The sequence below is a fragment of the Amblyomma americanum genome, chromosome 8 (genome assembly GCF_052857255.1).
Source record: "Amblyomma americanum isolate KBUSLIRL-KWMA chromosome 8, ASM5285725v1, whole genome shotgun sequence".
Classification (NCBI taxonomy): domain Eukaryota; kingdom Metazoa; phylum Arthropoda; class Arachnida; order Ixodida; family Ixodidae; genus Amblyomma; species Amblyomma americanum.
In genome coordinates this window covers 86,751,551-86,770,867 of record NC_135504.1, presented here as the reverse complement: position 1 = coordinate 86,770,867, position 19,317 = coordinate 86,751,551, and the positions used below count along the sequence as shown (strand labels likewise).

Sequence of the window (19,317 nt, the reverse complement as noted above, 5' to 3'; positions counted from 1 at the left end):
CATTCGGTGAGGTGGACAGAGATGATTGGTGGAGAAGAGAAGAAGACGACGACAAGGCTTACGTGGACTAACACCGAGGCTATAAAAGGGCGAGTGAGAGCAAGGCACTAGGGGGAACAGCAGAGAAGCGGAGGCTCCGGCGGGTAAGGGACACTCTGACTGGAAGAAAGCGACGCCGGCTACTGCTCCGGTGAGCTCGCCTTCTACGACATCGCATCGTGGACTTCCTGCCGTGCCTGAGCCCGTGCCAGGGAGTCAACAGAGGACGCTACCACCTGCTACGGCCATGGGTGTCTCCTGCGCTGTTGCCAGTCATCCGGCTGGTTCCTCCAACGCCAACAACACCGGCATCACCTCCACGGGCGCTTGCACCTGGAGCTTGTACGACGCAGCCAGCGACGCCAGCCCAAGCGCGTCGAACGCCGCCAGCGACGCCAGCTCAAGCACGGCGAACGCCGCCTCGACGCCGCCTACTGGATCCATACAACGCCGCAGCCCCACCGAACCAACCGTGAGCCCGAACGCCGACCGCTAATAGAAGAACACTAGTAGTAGACGCAAGTAGCAGTGTGCTCGGGTCGTGTGTATTTATAGTCTTTGTGCTTTGTGTTAGTTTTGTTAGTTTTGTGTTCTAGTGTGTGTGCCACGTAGGGTGTATTAAATGTGCGTTTGTGTGGGTACACCCGTCGCCTAGTCCATTCTTTCGGTCCGAGTGTTCTCTGGAGAGATCCGTGACAAAGTGGCGAGCCTGCCAGGATCTTTGTCACGGATGTGAAGGAGGAGAGATTGCAAGGAGGAGAGAGTGGTTTTACTGGGCGTACCCGCCCAGTTTTACTGGGCGTAACCCGACCGCGGCGGCTGCGTTTTTATGGAGGAAAAACGCTAAGGCGCCCGTGTGCTGTGCGATGTCAGTGCACGTTAAAGATCCCCAGGTGGTCGAAATTCTTCCGGAGCCCTCCACTACGGCACCTCTTCTTCCTTTCTTCTTTCACTTCCTCCTTTATCCTTTCCCTTACGGCGTGGTTCAGGTGTCCAACGATATATGAGACAGATACTGCGCCATTTCCTTTCCCCTAAAAAAAACCAATTAAAAACCAATTACTGGGCGCCACCTGATGGGACTACGTGCGCGCCAGACGAAGAGGAAAATTAGCTGAAATGTACTTTGCCACTCGCTTAACTGCAACTTGTGTAAATTCCACGCTCATAATTACTAATGTACACCATAGTACATGCCTCTAAAGCACCCTTCTAAGACAGCACCGTATACACTAGACGCGCCTTTGTTCATTCAAACCATCGAGCTGGCGTGGCGGCCCTGCAAGGTTGGATTTCCGAACTCAACCAATTTCCGTCTCTGTTTTATTTATGAATGCTTCTGGGATTTTTCGCTTCACGGCCAACCCCACCGACGACACCTGCTTTTCTGCAACACGTACGTGGTCCTTAAAGGGGCCCCGAAACACATTTTCAGTGCATTGTTTTGCCTGTTGGTTGCGTAGAATGAGTTATAGTGATGCCATTAACATCGGTCGTACCGCGTATACTGCGATTTTTTAATATTTTAATTAGCTCGAAAAAACAAAATCGTGGCGCTGACGGTGTCACCATAGAGTGGCGGTTTTTAGCAGCGGATATGACATCACATAGTGGGAGCTTGATGATTGGACAAAGATTAAATATACTGCAAATTGTGCTAAAAACAAGAGATACGTTTTGTCAAGCTTTTGTCTTTTATACTACATGAACAAAACCAACTTGTTTGCCCTAGATAAAAACACTGTAAAGCAAGTAAAACAAAAATACACCACCAGAGGCTTTGGCTACTTTTTGCTTCGAAAGACTGCGCCTCTCTGTAAACATCCTACGACCTAGCACTCAACACTTATGGCTACTCTCTATGTATCTGAGAGCGGCTTTGCGGAATCGATTCGATCGAGCCATTTAACTCTATAAGCGTTCGTTTCGGTCCCAAGGAAGGATGCGTTAGTTTCACATTTAGCAGCGAGTGTGCATCGTCAGCTTGTGGAGGATCACCGGGCGGTTGCGCCAGATGGCGCCACGTTCCCGTTAACAGCGCGCGCTCCTTGTTCGCTTTGACCAACCAGCGCGCTAGGAGCGACGGGCGATGGTTGGCGGCAAGCAGTAGCAGTACGCGCTATGCTAAATGTGTCTGATATCTTGCGCAGGCTGTCACATTGTCCCAGTATCTCGCGCTCGAGTTCGGATCCATAAGTAAGGGAACATCACTGATCAGTGTTCCCTTCTGCGCCGTCGACGTGACGATGAAGAATCGCTGGGTCAGCATGGGCGTTCACATGGTGGTTGTAACCATGCAAACGGCGCTGCTAGCCTTGGCATGAACGAGCTGCAGAGAACAGGCAACCATAGAGTGCAAACTTCCGCCACGTGCTCAGATAGGCTGTTTTGATTGGGCGCACTAAGTGTCGTCATTGGTAGAGTGAAATGGGAATGGGAAGCTGCGCGAAAATCAAGTTGAGGGCAGCATTTTGTTTGCTTGTATTTTGAAATTTCTTCATTGAATAACTCCAGTTTCTACGCATCGGTTTTCGTTAATTCTTTTTGAGTCAGCATCTGTGTGGCATAAAGAATCTACCTGAAGTGTAACCGGTATCCGTTCAAGCGGTGTTTCGCAGCCCCTTTAACGCTGTCGCGTTAAAAGTCGGAGCGGCGCGGCCGACATGAGTTAATTCATGTGACAGAGCCACATTACGCCATTTCGCGAAAGCGGTGCGAGACCTCGGCGTCCCCTACGCGTAGGCAGAAGCAAGTGTAGGCTTTTGACGAAGTCACGCAGTTGTAGCGTCCTTGCTGTGTTGTGTTTTGCGGGTGCCGACCTGTGTGGGGCAAAATGTCCAAGAGACGCCGTAAAAATATGCTAGGAATGCGGTCTGTGTTGCTGTTCGAAAAATGGGCATCCCGTAGGATGGAGAGCCGGTGTAGCGATCTATACAGGCTAAGCGGCGACAGCGATGCAGACTGTATGGGACCACGTGCTGCTAAAGCTAATCAAGGGACATTACATGCGGCTAATGTTGACACCATGGTTTAGCGGTGCCGCTCGTGGTTCCGGAAGTTACGTCCTCCTCTTGCTTCCTGCGCTTCCGCTCTAAAAACTCGCCGACCGTTCGGCTCGCTATTGGCTCAGAGTAAGAGCGGCTCCAAGGCTGGTGTTATTATTTAGCAGTCACTGCCACGGCTCCAATTCTGCCAAGTCCTAACCGGATCACGAGAGCGACCAGTCGAAGGCACCAGAGCAAACAGACAAAAATTACGAGTTCATGCTTCGAGCGACTGGATGAGCCTTAATTGTCGCCACGGCCCACAGCGTCCTTTCTCATCAGCACGCTCCTTAAATCCCGTAAGCGGATGATCCGACTTAATGCGGATCCCTCCGCTACGCCATCCTTCACAGTCCACGTGCTTTTTCGGGATGTTACACCTCACACATACTTAGACTTTTCCCTCACTGAAAAATGCTGAATTAACACAGAAGAAAAAGCAAACAAAAAATATCACTATATTTTTAGGAGTATTATCAGTCCTCTGCAACTGAAAAAAATTGCAAGCAAATAGGTACACTGTGAAGTTTCATGCTTCAGTACATTTACTTTATCAGCTGCGGAGCAGCGTCAGGTACCATTCGCAGAATATCATGGAGAGGGGTCGCAGTGAAACCTGTTAGTCAAATTGCAAGGATATCTGCATGTTGTAAAGATAATGTAGTCGTTTAATAGAGCACACAGAAATGAGCCAGAAGCACTACGTGCCCCGGCACAGTACCTGACAGAGGTAATAATTAGGCAACATAAAACGCAGACATCCCATGTAACTTATAGCAACCAATGAAGCTTGCTATGCCAGTGCAAGGTTGCACGATTAGGAGTCCTGCAGTGCAACGCTAAAAGAAAACCGGGGCAGGGATAGACTCTAATTGATTTCATCCCCAGAACAGTTTCTTTTTTAGCAATAATTAGCCATGGGTCGGTTGAGAGTCATGTGATAAACAATGAGACAGCACGCCCAAATTGCGCAGGAAGGAAAATAGTGGTTTCCATAGCTAAACCTGTCTCTAAGGTTAATAGCATATATATGCTTGTTCGACTATCACTAGAATCCGTAAATATAAACCTGCGTATGGCGGCACATGCATGTATGTAGAGTTTTTGAGAGAAACGCATGGAAGCAGATTGCCAGCGAACAGCAGCACCAAGCCAGCGGGAGCGGCCCCATCGCTGCTTTGCAAGAGCGACAACAGGCAGTGCAGCCAGCACTGCTCTAACAGAAAGAAAAATGATCGAAATGTTCTTCATAAAGCAAGTAGCAGCGAGCACACCAGCATAGTTTCCATTTCTCTGATTGACAGAGAACTACCTAGTAGGCTACTAGTTTGATTGGTTCATGTATATATTAGTACTTAGGTTTTACATGTTTTTACTCGCATGGCTCCGCTGTATACACAAGGGCTCTTTACACCCCGTTTCTTATTGGTTTTAATGTTTCTGGTTGCATCTTGTTCAGCTTGTATTTGGGTTTTACCAGTTATGTATTTTATGACTCCAATGTAGTCCTTACGCGGGGGTACTTTCCACCCCATGCTTGTTATACAATTGCTTCTGCTTCGCAGCGGTCTTACCATCTGATTCTGCATTTTGCTGAACCATGTTGTTAACCTATCTTGCCTTCTTTTTCCAACTAAGTTTTTTGTCTCAGTCAAGGATTTCATTTTTTGTATCAGTCTCTCACCCCGCCCTCGGTTTTTTGCAAAACCCTGTTTAGCGAGGTTCTGTTCTTTCAAAACTTGCCTTTCCGTTTAAAGCTTATCACTTCGCTCTTCGGTTTATACTGTTCATTCTGTCCTGGTTTATTTTCCTGCCTCCACCCTGCTGTTTATTACCAGCGCTGGTTGCTTCTGGATTGCAAGGAATCTCATCTGTTGCCGTTCAAAAACAGAAAAGGACTTGTTTACTCTTTTCCCAGTTCATGGCGTCTATCGTCCATGTATTTCGAGCTGTGAAGCCTACATAAAAGGTCACCAACTTGCCCAAGGGTGAATTCTGATACAATATCCAAGGACCTGTCGCAAATACATTGATTGCAGTGATGCTAAATGTTTCCGCATAGTGCAAATGAAAGCAGGATGACCTTGCAAGACGTGGGAGTGCTCGATCCATGGGAGATTGATAACGTACGCAACGAAATATTTGTGATATGAAAAACTTTTAATTGGTAAAAGGTTTTGGTGGAACCAGTGATTTTCATATAGTTTATGAAGCAATGAGCAAACCAGATGGCATTTCGTCTAGCACAAAAACAACCTGTTCTAGTAAAGTTTGTTGTGCTGCGAACTCAAACTTCTGAAAATTTTGCAGAACCACTGGATTTTCACCCGAATTTGACCACGAGAAATATAACCAAATTTTACCCCCAAATTGTGGAAAAAGTAAAACCCGGAAACGAAGGGCGCCAATTATATTATCGTTGTTCATGCCTTACTCTTACTCTCTTTTGACCATCATAGCCCTCGTTCACTCTTATCTTAAGGCACTCATGTCTTATCTTTCTTTGGCTATGTGTTACCCGTTAGGTTGCTGTTACTGTTAGGTTAGATGCTTTTCAGTCAAAATGTATGTTCAAAGGGGGATGACGGAATCAGAGTAAACTTTATTTTTTTACTTAGAGTGATGAAATTTGGCAGACTGGTTTGAAATAGCATCAAACAGACAGCTAGAAAGTTTCACAATGACATCTTAAGTAATTTTTATTTTATCCTTGTTTTATACGTTGGACACATGTTGCTTGCTTGTGGAAAGCCTAGCATGACAGCAAAATGGGTTATGGGTCTGTAAATGTTTTTAATAGTTGATAAGTATGGTCTAAATTAGGATTCTCTGAATTTCTTTTTGAATTTCTCTGCTAGTTTTCTATACGACATAGTATGCACCTTCTATTTATGTTTAGAATGTATCTTGCTTCAAAAAAAATGGTGGCCCTAAATGGTAAATCTGAGACTGTCTTCACATAAGGCACATTTCAGCAATTACTAAAAAACAAACAGGATTAAAATCCGTGCTCCCATTGCCGTGCTGTGCTTTTCACGAGCAAGTAGACATGCTCAAAACAAACTTTTGAGAAAACAAAGCTGAAAGTTCTTAACTAGCACACACTGTCTAAGTGTAGATGCTCACAAATATATTTATTTGGACTGCCTAGAGTTTGTTTTTGGCTGAAATATTTCAGTACGACATAGAAAGTGTGTTGTAGATACCAAAAAGTGTACTTTTCAAAAGCCAACTTTTTCGCAATTTTTGCGTTCTGATCCCCACATCCCACCCAGGACACAAGAACTGGAAGTTGGTATATTGTACTGTTGAGAGAATTGAAATAGGCAACATGAAAAGGAACCCCTAAAGACTGCATAATTCAGGACCCCGTAGCAAACAGTGCTGAAATTATGCAAGTCTGATGCTGCAGTCAATAAATGAGGGCAACACACTTGTACTTAATACTACTGAGTTTATTTCTGCATTACCATTCAAGTATACAAAAGAGAAAGAAAAAGAACAGTATAGTAGTGTAAATAGTATTCTACAAATGACTGCTTGAGAGTATTGGCACCGTAGTCACTTCTCTTTCCATGCTTTTATGGCAAGATATATTACACACGTTCATTAATTATTGCTCTAGATTCATTGCTTGCGAGGTTAGTTTCATGGTGCGCTTGTTAATAGCTGCACAACTGCACCTACGTTTCTTTCAACGCATTGTGCCAAAAAAATGAAGCCTGCCCGCAAAACAAGCAAGCAGTCAATCCTTAAAATGTTCTTTGGCATCGCGCCAGAAAACCGAGAGAGAAAGAGGAAAGAGTCTAGTCAATGTACATAAAAGCCTCTCTCTCTGCTACTATACTCTGCAAAGCTCGGTTATGATTAGCCTACAAAATGACTAGTAGTCTGTTCACTGAGCCACTGAACGACCTGCAGTGTCAAAGCAGCTTGATCGCTTTGCAGTACTGCGCTGATAAAAAATGGTCACAGAATCATGGCACCATATTTCTCACCATACGTCACCAATGCTGCTACAAACTTTATGTGACAAAATACAAACATCCTCAGGCTCAGGTCTTTAAACATCGACGTTACACGTAAGGAAATTAAATTAAGTACAAAACTAGTACTAACAGAGGTGAAAGGAGATGGACATTTAAGCTACACCGGCAATCTATAGATGAGCCTATCAGAACACAGTATTCTCACTACTCTAGGAAACATGAAAAAGAAACCGTAGACAGCATAATTTGGGCAGAAATCATGTCCAAAGAAAGATTCGCTGCTCGAAATACAGGTCGCCAGTGGCTCTGTTCTGTTAATGAGCTTTCTACTTACTCAAAAGCATAGTATCAGGTGGAAACGTTTTTGTTCTCAGAAGACTTTCTTTCAACAAAAAATGAACAAAGCAGTGACTGCTTATCACAGACAGCGCCAAAACTAGATTATGAAAAACAAAAAATGAGAAAAACTGCAGAAGAATCAACAAGAGACCACAAGGAAACGCACATGCGCTCCTTTGCATAAACACAAACACTCGCATAAATACACATATTATCCGCTCCGTGAAAAGGGACACTGTTGCAATTGCTATACACAAACCGGTAGGCATTGCCAATCTTCAGAGCTCAAACCAAGCAATGTCCCTCGCAATGCTTTTCCCATACGATGCAAGCCTTGGCAATCACTGCCACCGAGAAGTGAGCCCCGACACACCCATTGAAATGAAAGCACCGCAAACACACAGCACCCGTAAGCAGACTAAACAGCTAAAAAAATCAAGTCACACATTTGCTTAACCACTCACTGGTTTACGGCAAGTATCATCGTCTGTCGAAGCTTTGTGGCATACAGAGGAACTGTGCTGGAATGAAGTGTAACACATTCAGCAGAGCGAAAACATTCCATTCTTAGTAGACATATAAAGGGTGCCCTCTCTCAGAGTTTTATCTTCAACGCTGACAGACTTTGTTTAGTTATGGATTGAAAGGGCTCTGGTCAACAAGTATGAACATGCAGATGCGAACAAAGCCTTGAACTGCAAATGAAATGTACCGTAGATAACCAAACGCATGACCAGCACATAGTCCCTCTTGAGTTTTTAATTCACACTTTTATGGGGCAGGTATCTTCCGTGCAAATAATGCAATATTTACATGGAAGTTACTATTTAAATTGCAGTGACCAATCCTAGAGCTGGAACAGGAACATAATTTCAGTGCATGCTGATCTGCTGCAAAGATCTGCCAGCACAATATCTAGCATTCTTAAATCATTTCATAGCTTCAGCTTCTCCACGATGCCATATTAGAGTTTCAACCATCAACGAGTACTGCCGCATCAAATCGTATGAATGATCGAACTAAGACGCTCAGCATTCAGAACAGCATTCGTCAAAGCGTGCATGTTACCAAAGGGTGCGATACCACAACCCCTGTGAAGATGTCTGATGAATAAAGCACTTTAAACAGCAGCCTTAGCCTCGAAAACTACCTAGCATAAACAGATAGTTAGGGCAGGCAGTATTGAAAAGCTTCAAAACATTTGCAACCTCTTCACTCATTTTCCGGTTTGCATAGTTGTGCACGGTCGAGGTTGGAATGCAGTCTACAGCCATTTTTGAGTTGCAGAAACAGCACACAACTTCCTTAGTACAATAATTAAATTTCGCTGCAAATGCCTCTCCACTGTTTTGTACGTCTTTTCTAGTGGCCCATGACTGCATTTCTCTGAGCAGAACAAGAGTAATAAAACAATAAAACTAAAGATATCCAAAGGCTCTAACTACCTTCTTTTTTCTGCCAGCCAATATCTGCACCATGCAAAAGCATTCGAACTGCAAAGTGCAAAGAGTTTGTCCACAGAAAAACAAATGGTAAAAGTTACTTGCATGAAGTATTAAAGATTCCACGAGGTTGTGCGCCTGTTTCCTTCTCAAAGACACCTTAGACATGCAAGTGAGCAAACCTTCGCATGTTAGACCTCTCATGACCCCAACCATGTATGCATGCAGCCTTGCACCAGCTGCAGTGGGGATGGAGGCAACCATGTATGTTTTTCTTCGATGCACAGAGTACCGATGCACGTGTCTCTCGCGCACGCTTTTACCATCACTGCTGCCACTAATTCGTGATTTGCTTGGACACAAAGAGTTGCCATAGAGTACAACAGACTGACTGCCCAAGCAACAGGTGCCAAAGCATTCCTTCATCTTTTTGAGCACAGAACTAAAACAAGGGTATGCTCCAGGCTGTACACACTTCTAGCATCTGAGCTAGACCCTGCAACTATCTCCAGAGATGTTTGTTTCAATCCTCTGTTAATCAGCCTTCTCCTATATCGAGGCACATAAAAACGAATGATGGCAGACATCAGGTTCGCAACTTTTGATATCACAGTTTGAATGAAGCGCACTACTCCACCATCTTCACGAATTTGCACTCTTCAAACCGGAGACCCTCAAATGGTTGAACCATGTGGACACATCAGTTACAAGATGCCCTTCACAAAGACAAATGCAATTGTCATGGCAGGAGCAAAGAGTAAAGCTACTTCCTCATTTCAATGCATGAGGGACATACTCAAGTGCTAAGGACTCTAAAACAATGTCAGTGCCTTCACCAATTATACAACCCATCTGTTGCTCCCTGCAACACCTAATGTCGGTACAAATGTTTCATGCAGTCATATAATGCAGCACATTCTCCATGTTATCTTTATAAGCCTCCATAAAGGATTTGGGTGCAGACATTTCAATCTGTTGTACCATGAAGCAGCTCTTTCGTCTTTCATTGCATTACAATGGTCACATTTAGAACAGCAGTCATTCACACACAAATGTTCAGTTCATTTGTCTCAAGATTCACTTTCGCACTGTAACTAGTAAACATACTCTAGAATAATATTCTACCACTAAGTGTTATACTCTGGAAACACACGCTCTATGTAAGGTGCTTTGGTCACAAAGCAAGAAAGAACCCTCCAATGTTGCAAGGTCCTCCAGGGTACATCTGTACAAACGTCTTTATGCTTGCACTTAGTCTTTGGTTAGTGGACTTGGTAACGATTGATTTTCTTACCAACTTTCTTTAAAATGAGCAATGTGCAAATTAAATCTTTGGAATAAACGAGGAAATTACTGAATTACTTATTCCCATATGTACCTCAAATGTATCAAACAAAAAGAAATCGTTTTATTCTATGAATTCCTGTCATTAATGCAAAAATGCACCCTTTCATTTCTTCTACACTAATGAGAAAAAGTTGGTGGCTATCTATTATGGTGATGTTTACTATGTACTGGACAGTGCTTGGCGAAGAACCAATTCACAGATTCAACACTTCATACCCCTGAAATTGGTATCTCTTCTTGTAGGTTCTTAAGCACCTGGACAGAATTCTTTTTTCTAGCTTTGCTAATATATTTAAACCCTATAGATTTCTAGAAGACCTAGACAAAGAAAAATTTTAAAGAACTCTGGTACATGAGGAGGCAGGAAAGCTAGTTACAGCCACAAAGTCCCGCTTATTTTTTATGCGAGTACACAATGCAAGTGTCTTTAAGGATATTGCTGCATGCTTTGACAGCCTTACATTTATCATATTTCCTAGTGGAACATCTCTACCATGTCTCAGGTCACTTGTAAAACCCAGAATTTTTTTAGGCTTGTGTCGTAACTACAAAGACTCATCATGAAGTGTCCATGCAATTGACAAAGCTTTGCATGTATCTTCAATACAGTGTTAGCTCCATAATCAAAGCTAGCTTCATGGGGTGTACTGAAACTTTTGTGTAAAATACAAGGTCATCAGAAGCCACCAGATATTGATGCATGCTGGAAGACTTCAACGGTTTCAAAAAATTATGTTGCAATACCTCCCACTTAGAACAATGAAACAACAAAGTAACAAGCAGGGAATTCACAATGTGCAACTCTATATGCAATGTAAATAAGGTTCCAGAGGATTTTCAGCTAGCATTTACTGGAGATTGACAAGGTTATCGCATCAACAAGTGAAACACAAAGAACTTTACAGATCCACAAGTTATTTTTTTTTTCAGGACATGGTACTAAGGTTACGTTTCACAAAGGACACTGCATTACAGAAACAAAGACAGGTTCACAGATGGTGATCCAGCGCAATGTTCTCTGAAGAGTGCCAAGGAGCTCGCGCCCCATACATAACCGGCACATCTTGCTCAGTTGCAAACCGCCAACAAGGTTTCACTCCAAGGGCAGGACTCGGGTGCAGTGCTGACTTCCATCTAGGGCAGGTCAATACACTTGTGCGCTTCGAAAACTGGTACAGTGGGCGAAAGACCGCACCACGGCATTTCACAACACAAAGCAACACCCTGAGCACCATTCACATGAGACACCCCAAAGAAAGGCGGGTCTCAAAACACTTGGCAATCTTCACCAGGCATCACAACTGGGGGCGCCCGACCTGTGAGCAAGAGAGGTCCAACAGCTCTCACTTTCAGGACACACAAGACATTGGCAGGGTGTGGCCCACCAGACATTCAAAAGAGAGGCTGTTGAATAAACTGGCTCATGGTAATGGTTTCACAGTGTTGCATCGAAAAACTCCATTGCCTGCAGTCTTGGCACATGCAGGAATTCGTTCACTGCAAATGTGCACTTGAGCATGTGCTCAACCTCTGCACATACGTATCCAAGGAATGAATTACAATACTTGCAGCAATGAGGCTTTTTCGAGGCTTCAGAAGTACAGCTTGCATAATTCCTCCCACTACTGCATGGCTGCTGCTGATTATGAGGTTAGGAGTGCCAAGACTTGAGTGTGAGGTAAGGCCTGGGGACCAATACAAAACTCTAGACTGAGCAGGGGCGCTGTCAGCGAGCACTATGAGCCAAAAGATGGTGAAAAGTTCGATGCAGAAGAGAAGCATTGCAATTGTAACATTCTAACAACATGCTGCTCCTTCCAAAGAAGGCAAAGAAGAAAACCGGCTATGCCAGCATCCAACAAAAATATGTAATCAAGAAGGAAAGCGCACAATTATGACTTACAGAGCTGCAACAGCATTCGCCTGTCACTGCTCATGACAATGAGTGGCCATGTAGCCGAAAAGAACCAACCTCTGTGAACTTATCACAGGAGATAAAACGAGGGAGTGCGAGAAATACAGAAATTCGCCTGAAAATTTTGAAGGCGATGGAAACTTGATGGTTGTTCAAATAAGATGCCATTCATTTGACTTTTCTGTGCTGAAGGCTGATGTAAAACACTTTTAGTGAAAAGAATTGATGCAAAGACATGATCCAGGTGTTTCTGCAGCACAAGCTCACATGAACAGAAACGAACACAGCATTGAGAGCTACCAAAATATAACATTCTTTTCTTTACAATGAAAATACAAAGGCTGCAAACACTGCTAAGCACATATAGGAAATTTCCACTTCTTTCACCTGATTTTCAATATGAAAAAGAACAAAACGCCAAGCTGGAAGCAATGCTTCTTGCTTAATCCCTGGCAGAAAGAATGTTTAAACGCCAGAAAGTGGAGGAAAAATACTTGCACCTTACACCAAAGAATTACACTAGCAGGAAATGCAGTAGACATTGCACCATGACGAAAGGTTGCCAAAGAAGCCTCAAAATCTTGCTGCACACCACTTAAGGGCTTCCGACAGTTTTTTCACCCTTTTTTTTTCTGTCAGACAGGTACAGGAGGTGCACCAGGGATCGTCACCAGAGAGTGCTTCAAAAGTACCGCAGCTTGCTAACCAAAACTTCGGATGAAGTAGTGATGACAAATTCTATTGGCCCGGTGGTTGAGGAATATTGGTTTCATGTTTTCAAGAGGCCAACACGCTGGAAATTCAAGACCAGCGGTTGATGCCCTTCCAAACTGGAAGGCATATACAAATCAACTCATGGCTGCCTGCCATCAAAGCAACAACTTCTGACAGCTTAGAGTTCACTTCAAAATGCGTGTTCTGCACTCATTCAGATTTGAATTGCTGCAAAGTGTCGCCAATGTTCCAGAGTGCCACAAACAAGCTACGGTACAGCGATATCTCCCAGTGACCAAAAAAGGTGACGGGTCGTCGTCATCGTGGTCGGGACTCTGGCGCCGTTGGCGGCTCACTTGCGGTGCTCGAGGCTCGTGTAGGGGAAGTAGTACAGCTGCTGGGCGAGGTTGAGCTGCCATCCGGAGGCGTGCAGCTCGATCAGTTCGAGCAGCGTCTTGCGTGCCTGGGCCGACAGGGCGGGCTGGACGAAGGCCTCCCGCAGCCGCCCCACCAATGTCGCCATGCGCTGGGGGGCGTCACGCTCGACGGCTTTGCCTGCGATCGTCAGCACCGACCGCAGGCACTCCATCTGTGAAGGTGACAAGTGCTGGGGTCAGCTTTTCAGAGCGCAATCACTTAGGATAACAATAAAAATGGAAAGCCTAGCATATCAACCAGGGCTTGAGGTATATGCTGCAGAAAATGGCCAGTACTGCTATTAATAGTTGCAGCTTGATGCATTCCCCGTACATGAGGAATCAATGTCCTTTAGGGTTGGTTTTTCTTGTAGTTAATACGTTTCAGGAATATAAGATTTCCACAAATAAGTCAGTAATTTTTTTGTCAACTTCCGATCGTATGATCGCTAATGCCCTAACCCATGAGTGGACGGAATTGCAGCGTTACCCCTGCTACTAGGGCATTTCAAATGTCATTTGCAATGCCACTCGTCTCTACTACCGAACTTGCGGTGCTACACAAAGTTTTTCAATGTAATTCAGTTCAGATAACATTCGAGTCAACGCAGCACCATGGAGACATTCGAGATTTTTGAAAGCCTTCAAAACTCGCACACAACCCACACCGACCAACAGCTGCCACTACCGCTTCGGCCCGCACACAGCTGCGCCGCAAGACTTCTTCGGCTCCGAGGCTGCTGGTTCCGATATCTGCTGCTCGTTTTTTTCCGTAGCTTGTTTTGCAAATGGCTCATGTGCTCGCTAACTAAATGAATGCTTGACGATCACAGTACCCCACTGAATATTTACCGCGAAATTTCTCCACGAATGCACCGCTGCACTCCAGTACCCTTATTTCCATCGCTGTATACAAACAGCTGTAGTGCTCATTTGCATGACATAAGCTGGCCTTTAATTTCATTGAATAACCTCTTTTGTATCGGCCCAGTGACAACACAAGGTTCCAGGGATATCCAAATCATATACCTTTGAGTACTTGCGAGGGATGTCTATGGGAAGTCCTTGCTTTAGAGACGTCCCAACATGTTATCCTGTGAATATCCTGTTTGGGTGACATTACAAACACTAATTTGATATGCATATTTTTTCTGTGGAGATATCCTGACATGTTATCTGCTGGATATCTCGTTCACATGATATTACGGATATTTATTTCAATAACGTCTCATTAAATTTGCATAATGTTCCTGATAAGCATGGCAGAGTGGACTCATGTTTTTCTAACAGAAAGAAGATACAGTTGAATCCCAGCACAACGAATGCCGCTTCAATGAAATTTTCACCACAACAAAGTATTTTTCATTCCCCGCGAAATTCCCATAGGAGTTAATGTATTAAAATTCCCTCGAAAACGAATTACTTTGTGAGCACGCATTCGCTTCTACGAATTTTTCGGGAGCCTTCACTGGTCAGTGGTCCGCCTTTCTTGAAAAGTTGGGTGCTGTATGAGATTATTCCTTGCTAAAGCAGTGGCCTGGAGGAGCTAAATAATGCATGGAATGTATGTTTAATACATTTTCATGTATTCTTTATTAAAAAATTTGGATGGGAGTCGTTTATTCGTCATAGGGAAGCAGCGAGGGTATTTGTTTGCGCCGTGCGAAGGCTGCCGGCCATACGAGGGCCAAAGACGAATCCAAGTCCAGTCGCCAGCCTCCCCTCCCCGCCTTCTCCGTAGCCCTTGCCGCCATTTTCTCGTGTGTCGGTGTGTGTTGATCATCGCTCTCTCGCTGCAGTCTGATCTCGTCGATCGCCTCTGCAATGTCGCCGCCAACGAAGAAGCAAAACTTTATTTCGCTAAAAGAAAAGGATAGAATTATTGCCGAAGCGGAAAGCTGGAAGGAGGAGGCAATTATTGCCGCAGATTTTGGCATCGCGCCGAGTTCACTATCGACGATTTTGAAAAATAAGGAAAGCATTAGGAAGGCACTTTCTTCGGGCAGTTCAGCGCAGCAGAAGAAAGTGATGCAACCAACGTACGAAGAGCTCGACAAGGCTGTCTATGCTTGGTTCGTTGATACGCGAGCAACAAACATGCCCCTGAGCGGTAAAATTGTACAGCAGAAGGTCCTAAATTATGCTTGTTTGCTAAAGCTGAATGACTTTAAGGCAAGCATAGGATGGCTGAATCGCTTTAAAGAAAGCTATAACCTTGTCGGCAAGGTTTTTAAGTTGGGTGCTGTATGAGATTATTCCTTGCTAAAGCAGTGGCTTGGAGGAGCTAAATAATGCATGGAATGTATGTTTAATACATTTTCATGTATTCTTTATTAAAAAATTTGGTTGGGAGTCGTTTATTCGTCATAGGAAAGCAGCGAGGGTATTTGTTTGCGCCGTGCGAAGGCTGCCGGCCGTACGAGGGCCAAATACGAATCCAAGTCCAGTCGCCAGCCTCCCCTCCCCGCCTTCTCCGTAGCCCTTGCCGCCATTTTCTCGTGTGTCGGTGTGTGTTGATCGTCGCTCTCTCGCTGCAGTCTGATCTCGTCGATCGCCTCTGCAATGTCGCCACCAACGAAGAAGCAAAATTTAATTTCGCTAAAAGAAAAGGATAGAATTATTGCCGAAGCGGAAAGCTGGAAGGAGGAGGCAATTATTGCCGCAGATTTTGGCATCGCGCCGAGTTCACTATCGACGATTTTGAAAAATAAGGAAAGCATTAGGAAGGCACTTTCTTCGGGCAGTTCAGCGCAGCAGAAGAAAGTGATGCAACCAACGTATGAAGAGCTCGACAAGGCTGTCTATGCTTGGTTCGTTGATACGCGAGCAACAAACATGCCCCTGAGCGGTAAAATTGTACAGCAGAAGGTCCTAAATTATGCTTGTTTGCTAAAGCTGAATGACTTTAAGGCAAGCATAGGATGGCTGAATCGCTTTAAAGAAAGCTATAACCTTGTCGGCAAGGTTTTGTGCGGTGAATTGGCATCTGCGAACGTTGACGGCACATCAGCATGGGCGGCGGACAACATGGCTCACATAATGGGCAGTTACGCTCCGTCTGATATTTATAATGCAGACGAGACAGGCCTCTTCTATGAGATGCTGCCAGCGAAGACACTTGATTTTAAAGGGCAGCGTTGCCACGGAGGCAAACATAGCAAGAAACGAGTGACTGTGCTACTGTGCGCAAATGTGGATGGGTCTGACAAATGCCCCCCATTAGTTATTGGCAAAAGTGCAAAACCGCGCTGCTTCAAGGGGAACAGGAGCCTACCTGTCAGGTACGTGGCAAACAGCCGGTCGTGGATGACCCGTGCCATTTTTGCTGACTGGGTGGTGGCACTTGACCGCGACATGAGCAGACAAAATTGAAAGGTTTGTTTGCTCTTGGACAATTGTTCAGCGCACCGCATTGACGACGTCAAGCCGCCAAGTGTGGAGCTGAAGTTCTTCCCGCCGAACTGCGCCTCAGTCATTCAACCCCTGGACCAAGGCATCATCCGGAGCATGAAGTCTTCCTGAGGTTGATCCTGCGGCTTCTCCTGAACACCGACACTGGTAGGGAGACGAAAGTGGATCTTTTCATGGCTTTAGAAATGATGGCTGCGGCATGGAGAGCAACATGGTGCAGCGTGATTCGCAACTGCTTCAAGCACGCCGGGTTTGTCGACAGCAAGGCGACCAGCACAACTGCAGCCGCGGAAAGTGCACCATCGTCATCGACTCCAGAGATTGACGTTACTTGGAAATCACTCCAGGAAGCTGGAAACGTCCCTGCTGACATAGCGCTGGACGATTTCCTCGACGCGGACGCGATTGTCCACGAGGAACAAAGCGATGAAGACATCAAAAGTATTCACGAGCTGGAAGAGCCGTCCAATCATGAAGATGACTCCGCTCAAGATTCACCTGCCCCGGCAGCCTCATCGCAGGTACTGGATGCCTTCGACGTTATTAGAAAATTCCTTGGCACACACGATGCCGACGCGATGTTGCTGTTGACAGAGTGCGAGAGTCGCGTGACGCCACTGCTGGCAGTGAAACGCAAGCAGGCTAAGCTCACAGATTTCTGGCAATAAAACTATGTTTTGCTGGAGTTATTTCCTAGCATTTTTGGTTAATTTTTCGACAGTGAAATTTCTCGCGCGTCCCGTCAATTTCATTGTAGCGGGATTCAACTGTACCTGCAACGTGGTCCACTATTTTCATTTCTTGTTTGTGTCATCACAGATTCATAACTGAATGAAATAATATTGCGTAACATGCAAGAGCCACTTGCTCCGAAAAGAGGGTCTTGGATTTGCAGTACATAAGCTCGTGGAAATTCTTTGTTCTGTGGATGTATGCTCAATGCGTGGGTGACGCATGACTTCTGGTTTGTAGCATTTCTGTAGCCCTATCTGTGTTTCACACATGCTTGTGATTTGACAAATTCACCATGACAGTATGTGATGCTACGCAGATTTCACCCATAAAAATGTTAGCATTGGCCCAAGAAACCACTACACCATTGCAATAAGCTGTAATGATACCTTTCACAGGAAATGCAAATTAGGCTCTGTGAATATTTGTCATGTGGGCCAAGCAAGTTTTCTCTCTTGAGCTCATAAAAATACCGAGGCAAATTTGTCGTATATCTGACCAATAAGCAATGATGTGTATGTCCTTTGTCCTGTATGTCCTTTGCCCACCACCTTGGTTCGCTGGTATAGTTCAGTGCAAAAGGAATATGGACAGTAACCATGCCTCTTGCTTAGTGAGAAGCCAAAATGTTTGCAGTTGCACCTAGGTTTACCAAATGCAAAGCAAAAATGGTTAGCCAGACTCTGTTAAGCTTAGACCACGAAATCGGGCAGGCACAGTAATGCTTCAATGACATGTAGAGAGAAACTAGACTACAGAAGCAATAAGGCTCAAGAGGCCAAATGGTAGGCAACTGCAAACAATGCTTTCCAAAATTAGCCCACAGGATCATCCAACACTGATTCTATTGTCTTTACCAGTCGGCCACAAAACTTTAATATCGATACTGGGAGTGATGGGTTCTGTCGACCCCACCAGATGGCCCTCCGTCAGTGCTAAAGGCGACCTCTTGGGCTTGTGCTGGGACCTGGACATGTACTTCCGGGTCAGAGCTGGCCACAAGGGTCTCTCACTTTTGCAAGCATACAAGCTTCTGGAGTTATTCGCGCGGTGGGTCTGCGGGGCAGTCCCAAAAGATGTGTTCCATCGTGACCCTCCGGGCACATTTTGAGCAACTGGGTTCGAATTCATCCAGGTTGATGTGGTGCATTCTTACCAGGTTTGGGAGAGTATTGGCATGGAGTTGTCTTCATCTAACCTCTTGAGCTGTGGTGAGACTTTTGTGAGGCGGTGGTAGCATCTGTCTAGATAATTTAAAGTGTTGGGTGATTTCCTGGCAGATGATGAGACCTTCCTCTGTGCGTTCTAGGCTCGAGTTGTTGCTCATGGCTCGGCCGGTAATCCCTTGAGCCATATTGTGAGCTGCCTCGTTCCCAGGGTAGCAAGAGTGAGCCAGTACCCAGGTCATTTCCACGTCTCAACTTTTTTCAGGGCGGTTTTGGAGGATTTTGAGAGAGGTTTTTGAGATTATTCCTCTCGAGTAGTTATTAGTGGCAACGACGAACTGTGGTGAAACTTTAGAGTAATTCCAGTGGAGCGTCCACTGCCAATGCCATCCCATTGCGGGCATTACAATAAGCATATTATCGAGGACAAGTGGTGGAGTCTGAGCAATCAAAGAAAAAAACTGGCCAACCTTACGCTATAGTGTGTAATGTGCGAAATAGCTTACACAAAATTACCGCTGTCAGCATTTTTAAATACATGCCCCCGTTCACCCCTTTCTTAAATCTTTCCATGACTGTATGGTCCAGGTTTCCACCCACTGTAAGACTAACTTGCCATTCCTTCCAATTAGTTGTAAAGCTTAAGACAGTATACAGGGTGTTCCAGCTAACTTTAGCGAGGGTTTAAAAATATGCTGACGCACTCTAAGACGATGTGACCAAATCCATCCAGCTGGTTTATTGTATGGAGCAAGTTGCAAGT

The 19,317-nt window shown here is 44.9% G+C and overlaps 1 protein-coding gene across 2 annotated transcripts in view; it reads right to left on the bottom strand.

The window, feature by feature from the left end:
- Nucleotides 1–6,517: 6,517 nt before the first annotated feature.
- The window catches only part of LOC144101975 (uncharacterized), a 143,086-nt gene continuing 130,286 nt past the window's right edge, over nucleotides 6,518–19,317 (bottom strand). For both annotated transcript variants that reach the window (XM_077635218.1, XM_077635219.1), the window contains one exon: nucleotides 6,518–13,418. In XM_077635218.1, the coding sequence (XP_077491344.1) occupies nucleotides 13,182–13,418 (237 nt within the window). In that variant the 3' untranslated portion in view covers nucleotides 6,518–13,181. The remainder of the gene's footprint in view (nucleotides 13,419–19,317) is intronic.